This window comes from Haematobia irritans, chromosome 1 (genome assembly GCF_050003625.1).
Source record: "Haematobia irritans isolate KBUSLIRL chromosome 1, ASM5000362v1, whole genome shotgun sequence".
NCBI lineage: Eukaryota > Metazoa > Arthropoda > Insecta > Diptera > Muscidae > Haematobia > Haematobia irritans.
The window spans coordinates 12332165-12346492 of record NC_134397.1 but is presented as its reverse complement, the minus strand read 5'-3'; the positions used below and the strand labels follow the sequence as shown (position 1 = coordinate 12346492).

The 14328-nt window shown below is 32.6% G+C and overlaps 2 protein-coding genes across 2 annotated transcripts in view; one reads left to right on the top strand and one right to left on the bottom strand.

The window, feature by feature from the left end:
* The first annotated feature begins 2470 nt into the window (after positions 1–2470).
* Positions 2471–5564, top strand: Mdh2 (malate dehydrogenase 2). The gene is made up of 4 exons (XM_075289281.1): positions 2471–2630; positions 2864–3071; positions 4478–4674; positions 4735–5564. The coding sequence occupies exons 1-4, from the start codon at positions 2565–2567 to the stop codon at positions 5272–5274; spliced, it is 1011 nt and encodes a 336-aa protein (XP_075145396.1). The 5' UTR covers positions 2471–2564; the 3' UTR covers positions 5275–5564.
* The window catches only part of LOC142220252 (ribosomal protein S6 kinase delta-1), a 59680-nt gene continuing 48234 nt past the window's right edge, over positions 2883–14328 (bottom strand). The window contains exon 4 of the mRNA XM_075289280.1: positions 2883–4197. Within this exon, the coding sequence (XP_075145395.1) occupies positions 4192–4197 (6 nt within the window). The 3' untranslated portion in view covers positions 2883–4191. The remainder of the gene's footprint in view (positions 4198–14328) is intronic.

Here is a 14328-nt window from a genome sequence, read left to right as displayed (position 1 = left end):
AGCATGAAAATCATATATACGACTCTTTCTGGTAAGTCGAAAAGGAACAGCAATAATGAAAATCCGCCATTATTAACTCGCCGTAAAATTTGTAGTTTTGTCGCGTTGTGAATGTCGCCTCATTTATGTCCAACATCAGAGTTGCATTCTTATCACATAGTCACAAAAACTCTATGATGGAAGTCTTTCTAAATCGGGACGTAGTTACGTGCCGATTACAAAAATTGATTATACGCCGTGCAGAATATAAGTTTATCCGGACGACAGTGCTCGTGTCGAACATATCCCATATATTGGCCACATTATAAGTTAAGTCCGAAGGCATAATCGATATTGCTGCATGTTGGGATCGATAAAACTTTTACCGATTGTTTAGTCATCGCCGACAAGACGTATCGATTGGACACATTGTAAGATTCTTTACAAACACAGACATTCCGTCCGGAAAAACTTATATTCTGTAGGACACATTACTTGATAAATTCTATGCTTTTTATTCGTTTGAACACTTTATTGATTTATAAGTTTTCCAATTGAATTATGGCCAGTTTCTTATCTTCCCACTAAACACAAACGTTTGAAAAATGCTAAATTTCAACAATTTTTCAAACATTTTTTCAAAGGATTAGGGTAATATTCAAGTTGAGAAATTGTTGAGAATATCGCGATCTCAACAAAAAACAGACATTACCCTCAACAGTGAAATTCAACACATTAGCAATAATATCTCAAGTGTTATCCTCAAATTGAAATGTATCGCTACTCAATGATTTGTCAAACAATTTTCGATGCGAGTCAAATTCAAAATTAACATCGTTGCAAATACTTTTCAACCTAAATTTGTATGAATGATATCCCCACTTCAAATTGAAAGTCAAAGCCAAAATTCTATGAATTTTGTATAATTTATTCATTTTCATCAAAATAAAATATATAATAATACACTACAATACATAATACACTACAATACCAATTGATAAATAATAATCTTATTAAACATATCAACAAATAAGAACCAAAAACAAACAACAAAACTTTAAATATCTTAAACATTATTAGTAAACACTTTTGCATTGATAATTCGATTTCCTTCCTTTTGGTGTCATAAAACAGAATTAAAATTTATTAACATGCGGGCAATTTGAAATTAGGAACGTACTGGACCGCGTGTTAGAATTGATTTCCAGCAGAAGGAATTCACAAAATATCCACTTTAAACTGATAATAGCATATGAATTAAACTGACGATTTGATGCACATTTTCATCCAGAAGTTGTTGATTTCAACAATTTAACAATTTTTAACAATTTTTAAAAGCGATTAGCTGGTTTAAAATGTGTGTACACAGCCCTGTTTTTTTGTTGTAGACTTAAATAAATTTTCGGTAGCAAAAATTTATTTAAGTCTACAACAAAAAAACAGGGCTGTGTATACAAATTTTAAACCAGCTAATCGCTTTTAAAAACTGTTAATATATGTTCCAAATATTGCTTAAATAAATTGTTTATCATTTACAGACCTCTTAAAACTTTTACGCACACAATGATTGTAATAAATTAAGAGTTTGCTGCCAAAATATGCTTTTGACAACCCTGTTATTTTCATTAGAGGTGCGTACCAGCTAACGAAATTGAACGCTACCGAAAATTTCGTTAGCATAAATAGCAATGCATTTCTTATGGGAATGAAATTTTTCGCTAGAGGTGCATACCGGCCTTTAACCCAAAAAGGCTCAATAAAGAAAAAATATGTCTTTCTTTAGTTTCTTATATCCCGTTCAGACGAACAAGTGAACATAAGAGCTTGTTTGAACATGGTTGTATACGGCGTTCACAACAAAATAATGTTGATATCGTTCGACAGAAACCCAAAAACAGCTGGATTTTTTATTTTGAATTTCCAATTTGTTAAAATTGTGGGTTTTTATGATTGTTTAATAATAAATTGAAGTCTTCATTCAGTGTAAACGGCCGTTAGATTTCATACCCCACAAATTGACAGCCTGTATGTTTCTGTATGTCGAACAAGCACTATTGATCGCCTAAAATGGAGACAAACTGCTGAATTTATAATGAAAATCAGCTGTTTCTGTGCATTTCAGTCGATCGATAGTGCTTGTTCGACATACAGAAACAGGCTGTGAGTTAATAAACATTTATGGTACACCTTGAGTAAGAATTTATTATACATGAGGTTAGTATGCCTCATGTATAATAAATTTAAATACCTAAAGAATCCCGAATTCTATATTTTGAAATCCCGGGATTTTTAAAAATCCATCCCGTATGACAGACCTATCCCTGGCTAAACACCAAATATCTTTACCTCCACTTGTGAGCGACATCTATGTAACGAAATATGGAAAAATATGTCTGCCTCATCTTTTTAATAAACATCTTTGTAACTACACTTTGTCTTCACTGGGGACGTTTAAATGTCAAAATATTATTTCTATTACCAACACTTCCAATATTGGCACTAACTACTCAGACTACCTCAGAGGGTGAAGGACCGACGTAGGCGCTGGGAGTATTTTTTAATTAATTATAAAATAATAAAACAAAATGTTGAAGCAAGCTACCAAACAATTGGCCATCCAATCCATGAGGAGTTTCTCCACCACCAGACAGGTATTTAAGGACAAAAATTAGATCGATGACCTAGCAATGACGTTTGAGATAGATATAGAATTAGCGCTGTATTTGATATTTAGATGACATTGCGGTTGTTTTTTTTTTTGCATATATAGAATGTTGCAGTTTACGTAATGTCAATGCGTATCTGGAACTTAACGAGCCAGATTTTACTTTGCAAAATTTTATTTAAATTTAAAATAATAGATTATTGATTTTATTATTTGTAGAACAATTATAAGGTTACTGTTTGTGGAGCCTCCGGTGGCATTGGCCAGCCATTGTCTTTGCTATTGAAGCAAAATCCATTGGTCTCATCATTGTCTCTTTATGACATTGTTCACACACCAGGTGTTGCCGCTGATTTGTCTCACATTGATACTAAGAGTACCACTCATGGTTTCATCGGTGCTGACCAATTAGCTGCTGCCTTGAAAGGTAAGTTTTTATTATTTGGCATTTGGACAAAATTTCGACTTGGCCCTTTTTTTGTAAATCACATAAAACGTACTACATACATTGTTTTTGCATACATTTTATATGCATACTCTTTGAGGTTATAATATTGATATTCCTAAACAAGTTAATTATATGCCTACGTATGTTATCGTTATTCTCATCTATTGGGAGAAATCTAGAATATTTCATAAATTATATGATGTATACTTGACTTTTGGCCTCATATCAATACAAAACAAATTTATATACGGCGTATGGTGTATATGTATTCGGCACCTCTAGTATGCCAACTCCAACATTCGACTGAAATGTGGTAAAAAATCACTATATAAACAATTTCTAGTTTAAGTCGACTTAATATACTGCGAGTTTTAGGGGTCGAAAACCGTCATAACTATGATACGTTGTTAATTTTTGGCGGTATTATCTTATCGCCTAGTTTATGATCTTGGTAAAAATACAGCTAATCCGATGTGAAATACGTTAGTACTCGTAGTTTTATTGGTTGGCTAAACAGTTTAGTTCACATATTAGCGAAATTTTTAAACATTTTAGAAAGCTTGGAAATCGGCGTTCCTTCAACTTTTCTCATTTCTATAGATTTGTAGTTTGTCGATCTGCGTCATCGATATTGTTAGGTTTTGTTAAGTAATAGAGGATGGAAAGTATTTTAGATTCTTTTAGATAATTCGAACATTAGGTTAGGTTAGCTATAGAGAGTCCGTTATTTTAGGATCACTTAGGCTATTCAGTCCATTGTGATACCACAAGTGGGGAATTTCTATCATATCCATGAGTGCTGCCCAATTCTATGAATGCTTCAATGCCAAGGTACGTGCTTTTTATATCCCAGTAACCAGCATTACTAAGAAAACTTTTTGGTGTTCAGTCATAACTGGAATTGAACCCATGGCCAAATGGGAAATACATCAAACAGGTTGCTATAAATTCTGGATAAGAAGAAATTGAGGTGACTAGACTGCGGGCTACGCTATGCCCTTGGCTCTTGAATCCTGTTCTGATATGCCTCCCGGTCTATACCAGTGTTAGTTCCAAGGTTAAAATATCCTGACGTTATGTTCGTAACACCTTTCCGTATTTAATTCTGTAATTAAATTAATTGAGGAGTAAGAGGAAAATACGCATATAAAACAAATTTTAACATCAAGATCAAAGTTTATCAGCAAATTTTTATGAATTCTATAAAAAAATACAGAAAATAAAATATACTCACAAAATTTGTTTTTCACTGTTGGGATATACATTGGCAGTGATAAGATAAAATGAAATCACACAAGTAATGTGATTAAAATGTCTGGCATAGACAATCATTGCATAGAAAATCGAATATTAACAATTCTAAATAAAATCGCTTGTTTTTGCAGGTGCCGATGTCGTTGTCATTCCCGCTGGTGTTCCACGCAAACCTGGTATGACCCGTGATGATCTTTTTAATGTCAACGCTGGTATTATCAAGGACATTGCTTCAACCATTGCCACACAATGCCCCAAGGCCATGGTGGCTATCATTACTAACCCAGTCAACACTTGTGTTCCCATTGCCGCCGAAATCTTGAAGAAGGTATGTACCAAAATAACACGACTATTTTATCCTTATATTGTTATACTTTTCTTGTTTTAGGCTGGTGTCTACGATCCCAAACGTTTGTTTGGTGTTTCCACTTTGGATGTAGTTCGTGCTCGTGCTTTCATTGGTGAAGCCTTGAATGTTGATCCCCAACAAGTCAATATCCCTGTTATTGGTGGACACTCTGGCGTTACTATTATGCCAATTTTGTCCCAATGTCAACCCGCATTCAAGGGCAGTCAAGATACCATCGACAAATTGACCAAGCGTATTCAAGAAGCCGGTACTGAAGTTGTCAAAGCTAAAGCTGGTGCTGGTTCCGCCACTTTGTCTATGGCTTATGCCGGTGCTCGTTTTGCCGGTTCTTTGCTCAAGGGCTTGGATGGCCAAAAGAATGTTGTTGAATGTTCTTATGTTCAATCCAATATTACCGAAGCCACTTTCTTTGCCACCCCATTGGTTTTGGGCAAGAATGGCATTCAAGAAAATTTGGGATTGCCCAAATTGAATGACTACGAAAAGAAATTGTTGGAAGCTGCCATTCCTGAGCTTAAGAAGAATATCCAAAAGGGTGTAGATTTCGCCAATGCTTAAGAAGGCATTTCGATCACTTTAAAGGCATATACTCTTAACCTATAACTTTCCAGAAAAAGCATTGTTCTAACAAAATTATAAATTGTTGGATAATCTTATGCCAACGATCATAGTTTTGTCTATTGGCAGGAAAATATAGATCTTAGAATAATTTATTGAATATCTTTTAGATGAATTCCGATATGTCATAAAATGAAAATACAAATACCATATGTCCAAAGATATTAAACAAATCTCTGTTGTAAGAAGGCGTATTCATAATAAATACAAACATTGGGATTTCAGAAAAACGTTTTGTTTATTTTTTCAAAAAATACAATTAGGATTTAATTATAGATCCGTGCATTTAAATTTGTTCATGAATGGCAAAACAGTCAGAAAAAAATCAACTTCCTTTTAAGTCTCTAGTTTTTCGATTTTCTAAAGATGTAGTACCATCTTCTCCAGAATTTATATATTTAGAAAAATGAAGAATTTATTAAAGATATAATTTATCTCTACTATTTATTCCAATAGCACATTCACACGTTTACGTGGACTTTCGTTATTCACTTTTACAGCTAAGCACGAACCTATGTTTCATATTGAGATGCTACTAAATTACTTCCGAACACCAAACATTTTTGCAGCATTAATTTATCCCCTCTTAGTGATGCTGGTTAGATATCAGAGTGTTTCAAAGCTTCTCTAAATGGTTTCATAGTCTAATTGACCCTAAAATAACGAGCTGCCTAATAACCTAACCTAACAATGAGCATTAAATTTCAAAACAGCACCCATTTGCAAAAAACTACATACTTTTTTGCTGTATGTCTGTTATTAAAAAAAATCCAGATTTAAAGAGTCAATAATTTGTCCAGTTTAAAAAATAGCAGACAATGTGTGTTATTTCAGCAAATCTACTTTAGAAGACTCTGCTGTGTCCAATAACAAATTTCTTTGGGTAAATGAATGTAGAGTTTCATAAAAATCAACCAAATTCTAAATTGGAATAACTTTTTTTTTCATTCTTGTAGACTATACAATTCTTGGTCAACCTTCATTAATTGGAAACTCGCTTTCATGACCATTAACATTTTAAATCAATCCTGTGCTTATAAATATTATAGTAAACAAGTTTTCTTCCCCTTGTCTATGCAATGAAAAAAATGCCGGCCGGCTTTTAAATTAAGGAAAATTTAATTTGTGTTGCAAACAATTTTTTCTCCACATCCATCCCCACAGTCAGTGGTTGATGGTTTGATATGAACGAACATTCAATATAATCAACATATCATAATCAACTTTAACAATCATAAACTAACCATTGATGGTCAAGTAAACATTTATCCGTTTGCCGGGCCTTCGGTTCTTGTGAGCGCTGTAAATACTATAGAATTGTGGATCAATTCAACGACCTTGCCCAATATCATTTAATTACGGACAATTAAAATCAAAAGAAAGCAAAACCAAATCAAAAACTTTAATTGCTTGTTTATAAATTAATTTTAAGCGAAATGGAATAAGGCTGGAATCGATTCCATATCGATGGCCATTTATTACTTTGCGTTTTGCTTTGATATATTATTATATGGATATTGTACATAGAGAGATAAAATTAACAATAGAACAAATAACTAATTAGTAGCAGGTAATATTGAAGAATGTTTGGTTTTGATTGAGTAAACATTGTCTGCTTTTTTTAAACAGACAATGTCTGCTATTTCAGCAGACATCGACTGCTTTCCCTTTTTCACAAGACCTTTTGCTCTATTAGCAAAATTTTCTACTGCGTCCACTAACAAATTTGGATATAGGCTTTTTGGCCTAATCCAATTTTGAAAAAAAAATCGGTTTTGTTTATAAACAAGTAAGGAAAGTCTAAAGTCGGGCGGGGCCGACTATATTATACCCTCCACCACTTTGTAGATCTAAATTTTCGATACCATATCACATCCGTCAAATGTGTTGGGTGCTATATATAAAGGTTTGTCCCAACTACATACATTTAAATATTACTCGATCTGGACAGAATGTGATAGACTTCTACAAAATCTATAGCCTCAAAATTTAAGTCGGCTAATGCACTAGGGAGGAACACTTCGCAAAAGTTTATTTATGATTTATCGCTCGATATATATGTATTAGAAGTTTAGGAAAATTAGAGTCATTTTTACAACTTTTTGACTAAGCAGTGGCGATTTTACAAGGAAAATGTTGGTATTTTGACTATTTTTGTCGGGAGCTATATCTAAATCTGAACTGATTTCAACCAAATTTGGCACGCATAGCTACAATGCTAATTCAACTCCCTGTGCAAAATGTCAACTAAATCAGAGCAAAAAATTGGCCTCTGTTGTCATATGAGTGTAAATCGGGCGAAAGCAATATATGGGAGATATATCTAAATCTGAACCGATTTCAATAAAATTTGGCACACTTGACTACACTACTAATTGTACTCCTAGTGCAAAATTTCAACCAATTTGGGATACAACTCTGGCTTCTGGGACCGTATTAGTCCATATCGGGCGAAAGATATATATGGGAGCTATATCTAAATCTGAACCGATTTCAATAAAACTATAGTACTAATTGTTTTTCTTGTCCAAAATTTTAAGCAAATTAGGGTAAAACTCTGGCTTCTGAGGCCATATAAGTTCATATGGGACGAAATATATATATGGGAGCTATATCTAAATCTGAACCGATTTCTTCCAAAATCAATAGGGTTCTATTCTGAGCCAAAACACATACTTGCGCCAAATTTGAAGTTGATTGGACTAAAACTGCGACCTAGACTTTGATTACAAAAATGTGTTCACGGACAGACGGACATGGCTATATCGACTCAGGAGCCCACCCTGAGCATTTTTGCCAAAGGCAGTATGTGTCTATCTCGTCTCCTTCTGGGTGTTGCAAACATATCCACTAACTTATAATACCCTGTCCCACAGTGTGGTGCAGGGTATAAAAATGTGGACTTTTTTGACATGGCCACAAATTGGAAATGTCCAGGACTTTGGACTTTCATAAGGTCAACTTTTGTAAAAATGGAACTTTTTAACTATCGTATTTAAGTTTGTATGTGCAACAAAAATGTTACAAAAAGTATTTATAAGAACCAAAAATATCCTGATAGACTCTACACTCATAGAAAAAATCTGTTAAAAACAGCAGTCATGTCTGCTCTTATATTTTTGCATATTAAGGTCTAACGAACAACAAATTATAAAATTTTTAGATTATAAAATTTTCCCCAAAGCATATTTAAGAACCAAAAGTAGTTTTTGGTATATTTTTGCACTGTTATATACTTACAAACTCCCAAATGCGATCAGCGAACATTTTGTTTGCTGTTGTGCTCTGTGCTCAATTTCTAAAATATTCAGATTTTTTTTTGGCATATTTATAAAATATTGTTTTAATTGTGCTACGATAGCCCCTAAAATGGCATTTTTATCTGTTTCAGCCAAACAAAAAACATGTTTTAGTGTAATCGAGCTTAAAAACTAGTAGAAAATGTTTGCTATTTCAGCAAACAATAACCGCCTTCTCTTATTCAGCATACTTCTGGTATTTCTACTAACAAATTTCTTTGAGTGTAGTTTAACTGCTTTGTTCGTTTCAGCCAGAGAGAAGTTCACCACTGTGGTATCACAATGGACCGAATAGTCTAAGTGATGTATCGATGTATCGGGCTCACTTAGACTATTCAGTCCATTGTGATACCACATTGGTGAACTTCTCTCTTATCACTGAGTGCTGCCCGATTCCATGTTAAGCTCAATGACAAGGGACCTCCTTTTTATAGCCGAGTCCGAACGGCGTTCCACATTGCAGTGAAACCACTTAGAGAAGCTTTGAAACCCTCAGAAATGTCACCTGCATTACTGAGGTGGATAATCCACCGCTGAAAAAGTTTTTGGTGTTCGGTCGAAGCAGGTATCGAAACCACGACCTTGTGTATGCAAGGCGGGCATGCTAACCATTGCACCACGGTGGCTCCCGGTTTTAAAAGTGATCGAGTTTGCATTTGTTCGAAAATCTGGAATTCTCTCAACCCAGGGCATAGATTAGGTTATAGTGATTCTCCTCGCAGTGTATATAGATCCATATTCTAAAATACTGATGGGTCATTTTCACCCGGTTTGCCAGAAGTTTTGAGTCTAGTGAATAGACCTTTAAATGTGGTTCATATAGGCTCATATTTTGATATGCACTCAAAAAATTTTGTTAAAACAACAGTTTTTGACTGCTGAAAAAGGGACAGCGGCCAAAGTAGTTGTTTCAACAATCATCCGTTAGTTGAAACAGCAGACATTTTTCTGAAGGAACAAACAAACACTGCTAAATTAGCAAACGTGTTTGCTAAAAGTTTTTGACAAACATCACTGCTGATATAGCAAACTGCATTAGTTGAAATAACTTAACTTTTTTCTGCTTTAACAAGGGCAACTTCTTGTTGACTAATGTTATTTTATAATCGAAAAGTACTAATTGCTTTTCAATGTTTGAAGTTTTTTAGACCGGAGTGTATTTATAATTTTATTTATATCGGAAGAAAATTTCAGCAAACTACTGACTTTTCAGCAGTATGTCTGTTGTTCCACAATAGCAGATTGTTTGCTGTTTTAGCAAAAACGCTGTCAGCAGCAGTCAGCTATTAACATAAGTCTTTTTTATGAGTGTAGACCCATACACATAGATCTCAGGATATTATTATATTGAATGCCTAGGAAAGGAATATCCATTAGATGTGATGGAATTTATCCTATATATCGGAAGAGGTATGACAATATAAGATTAACAATCATTTATTTTTTATATACACAGAAAAATAGCTCATACTTTTTAAAATATACGTTTCATAATTTAAACAAAATTTAATTGTATCAATTAATATTTTTTATTTAGATCAATTATTCAGGGAAATATCACTATAGTGGATATTCAAAATTCTGCCCGGCCTCACTTTCATCCGTATATAATTATTTTATTGTTGCAAATTCTCGTATGGAAATTTTGATCTTCAAAATTAATTCAACGATTTAATTGAATTTAAAAATTGTGACAGATTTGCCAATCTCTTATAAAAACAAGTCGGTCAAGCGCGAATAATCAATGAAAATGTTCAAATCAATTATAATTTATTTTTTGCTTTTTTCTCATTTTGTGGGAGTATTGATTTCAATTACAAGCACAGACAATCATCTTTGACGTAGACGGTATGGGGTATATCCCAGTTTGCTGACTAACCATGGTGACCACTTTGACCAATGAATGAATTTTTGTGCTGGGACTAAATGAAAATACAATTTGTTTTTGTTTTTTAAATTTCTATAAAAATCAGATATTCAAAATATTAAAAATTAAGAAAAAAAGAAAATCCTTCGAAAATTACTAATTCAGTTCATAAAAAACTTTTATTACCAAAAAAAAAAAACTGTCAGTCATGGTATAATTTGGAATAACTTAAAAAACCATCATGATCTTTCAATAAACTTTTATAAAAAAAAACAACATTTCAAAACAAGACAAACAACAGCGAGTGGAAAAAGACAAATTCCAAACAATGTATTCTGTAGTCTCTGTGGACGAAGTACATCATCAGGCAGGCAGTCAGTCTCTGATGCGGGACATATTTTAAATTGATTTTAATGAATCTTAATTGATTGTCACTGTGTATGTAGACTTGTATAAGTATTTGCCTCAGAATTTCGTATAACATCCATTCTCATATGAAGGGTGTGCCTGTAGATGTCTGATATATACATGATTATTAGGTCGCCTTACATTTCAAATGGAAAATATTTGCCAAAATTTATTATTTTCGATATTTCCTGTGGGCGAATTACGTAAATAGAATGTAGAAAAAGATTTTATCTCAGAATCCACTGATTTTTTCTTGAGAAAAGAGCGCCTATTTAAAATCTTTGTAACTGACAAATTTCAGTTGTGGTGTTTTACATACGTTAGTTGAAACAGCAAACATTTATCTCTGCTTAAATCAAATACTGCTGAACTAGTGTTTGCTAAAATTTTTTGAAATAGTAAACCAATTTTTTTTCTAATTTGATCACAAAATTAATTGATCCAATTAATTTTTTAACTGAAATGTCTTCAATCACGAAAATGATAGTATCAATGTTTTAATTGGGTACCACAAAAATACTTGATTATAAAATTAATTGATTTCATTAGGAAATCAATTAATTTTTTAATTGATTCAATTAAATTTTTAATTGATGTTGATTGCAAAACTCAATAAATCTTTTAATTAAAAAAGAAACTATTTTTAATCACTATACTGGGAGAATTGCAAGGGTTGTAACGACACCAAGCAAATATGGCCCCATTTAAACTTAAACCGCACACTAGATATGCTAGTGTTCCCGAGACGCCAGATATCACTGCTGATATCTGCTATAACGGGTCGCTGCCTGATAGGCGATTTTGCAAAACTATTGGTGCGAAGTATAATGACTATTGTATGAGCTGTCATGATGCGAAAGAAAAGGAATCAATATAACACCTCTTAAGCAAATTTTAGGGGCATATAGCTTCAGATTACTGGCGGACCTGGAAAACGTTAACTTAAGCAGTCTGCTAATGTTTTTGGAACAATCTGGTTGGTTCAACAGAAGGAAATAATCGGGAAGGTTCAGCGGTTAAAACTAGAAGTGCCCATATGTAATAGGTACTTTTAGTTAATGTGGTATCACAATGGACTGAATAGTCTAAATGAGCCTGAATCCTAATCGGGCTGCCACTTTAACCTAACCTAACCATCACTATACTATATTCCAATCACTTTCTACAACTTGTTTTAATCATTTTTAGTTTGATTCAAAAATTGTTTCAAAAAAATTTTAATTAATTTTTTTTAATTGACTTACTCTTCCGAGTTTGATTGAAAGGTTAATAGTATTAATTATTGAATTCCAAACAACTTTTTAATTGGGAATATCCTGGTAATATTTGTTTCTTTGTACATTAGTTGAAATAGCTAATATATTTTTCTGCTATAAAAACTATAAATGTTTGTTGTCCCAGCAACAAACTTTGATATTTTAGAGTATATTGTTGAAAACAACACACAAAAAAAAATATTTTTTGTCTTCAATAACGAAATTAATTTATCCAATTAAGTTTTAATTGAAATGTCTTCAATCACAGAAATGATAGTATCTGTTGAATCTAGTTCAACAATTTTACTATTTTTTATTAAAAATAATGAATTACTTAATGAATTATGAACTAAAATATTATGAATTATCTTTTCTATTTATTATGAATATCCATAAGAATAACTTGAATATCCTTTGAATTTGAATTGTTTCCATATATCAAACATTTATTCTTATCAACTATCGATAACTGCTCTAACGAGATATAGATTGTCACCATATTTGAATTAAGTAGCTTTTCACTCAATTTTACAACAACGCCTGCGCGCGAACCTTTTATACTTCACTTGTACATCTTCATCGAAGACGGTAAGAAGCACAATCGAGAGCAGCAGCAATAAATCTGAATATTGTATACTGAATCTTGAAATTTTTCTGTTTCTTTATTTTTTGGTCAATTGTCTTGGTTTCTGCATTAACAACTCTGGGAGTTTAACATTATTAACTACAGTCCACTTATAGAAATTACTCCCACGTTTGTTCAGTATCAATTAAAAAATTAATTGTATCAATTAAAAATTAATTGATACTATTAATTTTTGTGATTAATTTTTGTTTTCATTTAAAAAATTGTTGAATCAATTAAATTTTTAATTGAATATTTTTTAAAACTCAATTAAGACTTTAAGGTAAGTACTATGTTCGCTTTTCGAGTTGACATTTTCGCGGTTACTTTATTAAAACAGTTCACTATAAAGCAGATAAATTAACTCAATTGATGCGCAATTTCTATAGATTTCTGCATGACATTACGGGAATATGTTTATTTTCATTTATAATATTGATTATTTCAGTAAAATTAATCGCGAAGATAAAGTGATTTTCAACTCGAAAACCGAACATAACTAGTACACACTTTTAATTGGAATAATTTTAGTGAAATTTTTTTCTGTGAATATCTAAACTAAAATATACATCAACAATATAATATCCGTGTCACCGGTCATATATTAAAATGGGCGATTTGTTTACAAATATTATTGCATAATCAAAAACTAACAATTTATTTTAATATTTGAAGTTTTATAGAGCTCCAGTGTGTACTATGCGAAAGTTTGTGTGCTTATAGCAACAGTAATCCTCTTATCAGATAGACCGGATTGAAAGCAAACTACTGACTTTTCAGCAGTATACCAGCTATTCCAAAATATTAGTTTTTTTTTTGTTATTTTAACATAAAATTAAAAAAACTATAAATTTTGGGTGCTGAAAAACGGCAGTCAGGGTTTGCTAATAGTATTTTTTCTATGAGTGTATTTAAATTAAAGCGATAAAGAAAGCACTATAGCCAAAACGTGTCTGACAGTTCGAAGTATATGTGGACTTTGTTACTGTAGTACCCTTAGGAAAAAATCAACGAAATTTTCTCTACCCGATTAAAAAATTAATTACGCTCAGTTAAATTTTGCTAAATGGGAGAAAATGTTCAATAGTTTAGTTAGATTTTGCTTAATTTAACCCATAAATGTACACTGAAAAAACCAGGAAACAATCGTACGTTTTAAAATTGTCACCGAATTCCATGAAATCTAGTTTGTTGATTTCAAAACATCATAACGCTATTTATACCCTTCACCACTACTGTGGTACAGGGTATAATAAGTTTGTGCATTTGTATGTAACGCCAAGAAATAGTGGTCATAGACCCATCTTTTAGTTTACCGATCGGCTTAGAATTAAATTCTGAGTCGATTTAGTGATGTCCGTCTGTCTGTCTGTCCGTCCGTCCAGCTCGCAATTTAAGTCCGATCGTCCTCAAATTTGGCATAGGGCCGTTTCTTAGGACAGAGACAATCGCTATTAGTTTTGGAAAAAATCGGTTCAGATTTAGTTTAGCTGCCATATATATTTATCTCTGATTTGGTCATAGTTAGCGTGTGTATCA

What these genes read in the sequence shown, in the direction of transcription:
- Mdh2 (XM_075289281.1), top strand. Translation starts at nt 2,565, where the DNA reads ATGTTGAAGCAAGCTACCAAACAATTGGCCATCCAATCCATGAGGAGT. An exon ending in GTTTCTCCACCACCAGACAG is followed by an intron (nt 2,631 to 2,863) that starts GTATTTAAGGAC and finishes TATTATTTGTAG; the next exon opens with AACAATTATAAGGTTACTGT. An exon ending in ATTAGCTGCTGCCTTGAAAG is followed by an intron (nt 3,072 to 4,477) that starts GTAAGTTTTTAT and finishes TTGTTTTTGCAG; the next exon opens with GTGCCGATGTCGTTGTCATT.